Source organism: Chrysochloris asiatica, unplaced genomic scaffold (genome assembly GCF_000296735.1).
Source record: "Chrysochloris asiatica unplaced genomic scaffold, ChrAsi1.0 scaffold00007, whole genome shotgun sequence".
In the NCBI taxonomy this organism is placed as follows: Eukaryota; Metazoa; Chordata; class Mammalia; order Afrosoricida; family Chrysochloridae; genus Chrysochloris; species Chrysochloris asiatica.
This window is the reverse complement of record NW_006408525.1, coordinates 20,700,685-20,705,609: the sequence shown is the minus strand read 5'-3', so window position 1 is coordinate 20,705,609 and position 4,925 is coordinate 20,700,685. Positions and strand designations below refer to the sequence as shown.

The 4,925-nt window shown below is 50.8% G+C and overlaps 1 protein-coding gene across 1 annotated transcript; it reads left to right on the top strand.

The window, feature by feature from the left end:
• Window positions 1-2,695: 2,695 nt before the first annotated feature.
• DLX4 (distal-less homeobox 4) lies at window positions 2,696-4,064 on the top strand. The gene is made up of 2 exons (XM_006833651.1): window positions 2,696-2,962; window positions 3,636-4,064. The coding sequence occupies exons 1-2, from the start codon at window positions 2,696-2,698 to the stop codon at window positions 3,876-3,878; spliced, it is 510 nt and encodes a 169-aa protein (XP_006833714.1). The 3' UTR covers window positions 3,879-4,064.
• Window positions 4,065-4,925: the final 861 nt, after the last annotated feature.

The window sequence follows — 4,925 nt, the reverse complement described above, 5'->3', positions numbered from 1 at the left end:
ACATTTCCCTCTCTTCCCTGTTGCCACTACACTTGGTGCCCAGCCAGAAGTGACCTGGAGATTTGGATGCTCCAGCCCCTTGATGTACAGATGGACAAAACAGAACACACAGAGCTTGTCTTCCAGGCTCTTGACCCTTGCGAATTGACTTTCGCTGTATGGGTACAGTAAAGAGGATTTGAGGGAACTTCCTTAGAGCTTCCCAAAGTTAAACTGGCAGACAGAAATGGGGCTGCCTTTCCCAGACTGCCCAGTCTGCCCTTGGGTAAAGGGTAGTTTTGGGGGAGGGAATTACAGATTTAGTGTCTACAAACAAGTCCCTTGAATTTTTCCTTTAAATATACTATGTTGTTGTATGGTCATATTTAAGTGCCATCTAGTCAGTTCCAACTCATAGATACACTGTATAGGATTTCTGTGACTGTGTATCTCCCTCCAATCGACTGGTGGCCTCAAACCACTGACCTTGTGGTTCACAGTCCAGTACTTATCAACTACAAAGCCATCACACCCCCTTTAAATATACTTTGTAATTGTTGTTAAGTGCCATTGAGTCAATTCTGACCCATAGGGTCAGGCTTCTGATGAGCTAGAACTGCTGATCTTGTGGTTTAAACCGACTTTGCAGTCCAGCACATTAATCCTCAGCACTACACCAGGAGTCCCTATGTATACAATGTTGTTGTTGTTAAGTACCGTGGAGTCAGTTCCGACTCATAGTGACCCTGCACAGGGTTTCCGAGGCTGTAAATCTTTACAGGAGCAGAAAGCCTCATCTTTCTCTGGCAGAGTGGCTGGTAGTTTCGAACTGCTGACCTTGAGGTTAGCAGCCTGATTCATAACCACTACGCTACCAGAGCTCATATATATACTATATATAGTATATAGAGCATTGTGCTGAGTCTGGTATATTTGAGTGTGTGTGCATTTGTGGAGTAAGATACCTTGTCTTTTAGAAAATTACTGGAAATGAGACTGGTATTTGTTTTTCATACTCTTTGCCACCCCTTTGCTTGTTCTATGGAAAAGAGAGTGGAGAATGCCTTTTCTTGTGGACTTTCTCTGACCCTGAGAAAAAACCACACACAGACACAAATGGCCTTAGAACAGATTATGACATTTTCCTACTGAAACGAATGGTTTCAGCCTACTCCAGCATGGATGTGAGATGTGAGCAGAGACTAGAGTTCTCCATTTCCCCACATCGCTACATCCACCCAACCTCAGGGAAAGATTTGGCTCCAAGTATGTGCTAGAATAGAATCCTTTTGAGACCTATGTGAGACAGGCACATTGAGGGACACCCTTGGTGACTTGCAACTAGAGTGAGGAAAGGCCACTGTCAGGGAAGGGTCTGTTTGGAAAGTTGGGGTGCAGAGGACTCTGGGAGTTCATCTGCAGGGGCCTTCAGAGGCTCAATGTCATCTCCCCAATAGTCCGTCTGCACAGCTAGAGAGGCATAGGTGTCGATGGTCACTCGGCATCCATCAGGGTGCGGCTGGGGGTGGGGGGCTGCAAGCAGTGGGGTGGAACTGGAGAGGCCGGGCAGGCGCAGGCAGAGCAGAAACCAAAGGTTTATCTGGGAATTGGAGAGGTGAAGTGGATCTCAAAAGTCCTCCGACCTGGGGCAAAGGGTGAGGGATGCAGAAGAGGTGAAGACGTGAGGACTCTGGTGACCACAGCTGGCCAAGCTCATAGAACCTGATGTGTGTGGAGTGAAACCAGCTAGGCCTGAAGGGAGAGACAGAGAGGAAACAGGCTGAGGCCTGGTCCTCTGTGACTGGGTGTAGCCATGCAGACAGTGTATAGAAGGTGGTGAATGTTGTCCGAGCCCGGGAGCATTTCGACTCTTTCATCCACCCAAAGTCCCCGTAAAGTGACATAGGTTGGGGCCACACTAGTGCACACACACACACACACACACACACACACACGCAGGCGCAATCCCAGAGCGCTGGGTCAGTGGTGCTATGCTATCTCTAAACCCCAGTCACCTTCTTAGCTACCTCTGGAGGAGTCCGACCAGTCACATGGAGGTGGGGGGAGGTGTTTCTGAGACACCTGGCCATGGGGGAGTGGACAGGTGGTCACTTCTCCTGCTGAATGTTGGGAGAGGGACTTCCTGTTATAACAGTCTTGACTTGAAGATAGCAAACCCTGGGGACCTTCAATAGTCAGCCTGTTGAGGAGAAAGCCCTCCCTCCTCTGGCTTTCAGCGTCTCTCATCTGGGCTTCTCTGACCATTGCCTCTTTCCAGAGCCCTGAGGTGGTCACACTCACTGTCTCAGGTCTGTGAGCATTGTGTTGAGTTCCTTCTACCTGGAATACCCCTCTCAGCATCTTTAGGCCTCAGCCAGACTCTCCACCCCACGCTGCTCTGCCCTTCTGCTCTGCCCCACCCCAGGCTGGCCTGAAGGCACTGCTTGAACCCTGACCTCCCACCACAGGTGTTGTTACCTTCTTTCTGCCCTAGGTGCTTTCTTCCTCTGGTCCCAGGACCCATGAGAGTGGGACCACCCCTGAGGGCAAGCACTAAGTCTCATATCACTTGATGCACCTTGAACTTTGGGGCTGCAGTGAACCACTGAGGCATAGAGCTTATCAGACAAGGCAGAGAGGTGTGAGGGCCCAGGGCTGATCTCTGAGACTTTTTGCTAATCTGCAACTGTCAAGGAAACAAGATGCAAATAAACCTATGAATCTGCCTCACACCCTATTTTCTCACCACCTCCACCCCACACATGCCATCTTGTGCTGCTCCCCAGACTCTGAGAAACCTCAACTGTCCCCGGAGTCCTTGGAGCAGCGGCCACAAGTCCCAACCAAGAAGTTGCGCAAGCCGCGGACTATCTATTCCAGTCTGCAGCTGCAGCACCTGAACCAGCGTTTCCAGCACACGCAGTACCTGGCGCTGCCCGAGAGGGCCCAGCTGGCCGCGGAGCTCGGCCTCACTCAGACCCAGGTGGGGCCAGCCCCCATCTCTCCTGTGTTCTAACCTTACCCATGTATTCTCTGTGTTCACTCCTCTAGCTGTGATGGCTGATGAGTCCCCTGGTCTTGTGATCAGGATACTCCAGTGGGTGTTTACAGCTGACCCTCAGTGTTTGGGAGCATGTGTTAAAAGCTGGGGCAGAGGAAGGAGATTTCAGTAGAGGTTGTTGTTAAGTGCCATCAAGTCGGTTCTGACTCATAGTGGTTTCCAAGGAGTGGCTGGTGGGTTTGAATCCCCGACTTTACGGTTCAAACAAACCTTGAGGTCAACTGCTTATCCTATGGCGCCACACTAGGACTCCTATTCTAAGGTTGTTGTTAAATGCCACTGAGTTGATTCCGACCCATAACGACCCTATGTAGGGTTTCCAAGGAGCAACTGGTGAGCTTGAACCACCGACCTTGCAGTTCAAACTGACTGACCTTGCAGTCCAGAACATTAACCCACAGCCCCAGGGTATACTAACTAGAGAGAACTGGATACTGGCCCTGGGAGGTGGGAATTCAGGGGACATCAGGGGCTGTGGAGGACTGGAACCCATGTTCCCAGCTTCCTCTTCTCAGGACTGCTTGCTACAGCTGGGTCCCTGCACCTCCACACATACACTCCTGACCTTCCGCTCTTTGCCCTTTTCTCTCCCCAGGTTAAGATCTGGTTTCAGAACAAGCGCTCCAAATACAAGAAACTCCTGAAGCAGAACTCTGGGGGGCAGGAAGGGGACTTCTCCAGGGGGCCCTCCTCCTTGTCTCCTTGCTCCCCACCCCTTCCATCCCTGTGGGATCTACCCAAGGCAGGGGCCCTGCCCACTGGTGGCTATGGCAACAGCTTTGGAGCCTGGTATCAGCATCACTCCCCAGATGTCCTGGCTACGCCTCAGATGATGTGAGTCTGGAAAGGGCGGGTCAGCCCCCAGCCCTCCTACAAAGCCCAGGACCCAGGCCACCTGCACCCCTTCTGGGTTAGGAGGAAACCAGCTCCAGATGGGTTTTCTGAGGACAAGGATCTAAAGGAGAAAAAAGCCTGGGGTGAGGAGTCCTGTCCCTCTTCCCCTCTAACCCAAACAGCTAACTCACTGCCTTCCACTACCACCATAGATAACCCCCCTTGAACTTGATAAAGACTCTGGAGAGAGTCTTTGGTTGGAGTTTAGACTGCCCCTAGGACTCCTGCAGGAGCTCTGGTAGCATAGTGGTTACGAGTTGGACTGCCACTCTCAAGGTCAGCAGTTTGAAACTACCAGCAGTTCCACGGGAGAAAGGAGAGGCTTTCTGCTCCTCCCGTAAAAGATTTACAGCCTCGGAAGCAGTATAGAGAAAGGGTTGCTATGAGTTGGAACCAACTCCACGGCATCCCTAACCCACCACCACCACCAGGAGCCCTGGGCTTGCTACTGCCCTGAAAAGTTGCAGCAAGAAATTGGCAGTGTTTTTTCTCTTTGTATGTTCTGGGAGTGCTGGGTGGCAGTTGAACAAGTCCAACCCATTTGTGAGCAAAGGATGAAGTGGGCATCTGGCATCTTCAACCTTGACGAGTATTGAATGCCATTGCTTGGGGACTAACCCATTACCTTCATAACTGAAACACCCTAGTCCTCATCCTTTGAGGTAAGGAGTAGTGAACAGACCTGTGGAACTTTACGCTCCTCTCCTAAAACAGCCCTTTTTTCCCTATGTCTGTCTACTTTGAGTTGATCACACACTGCCATCGATTGGATTCTGACATAGCAACCCTATCTAAGGTTTCTGAGGTGTAAATCTTTATGGGACCAGAAAGCTCATCTTTCTCCCATGGCGAAGCTGGTGGGTTTGGACCGCCAGCCTTGCAGTTAGCAGTCCAGTGCTAATAGTGGATCCAATGATTCATTCAGTTCAATGGTATTTATTGACAACCTGTTCCCTCCTAGTCCCTACCCTTAATACGTTGGTTTGAACCA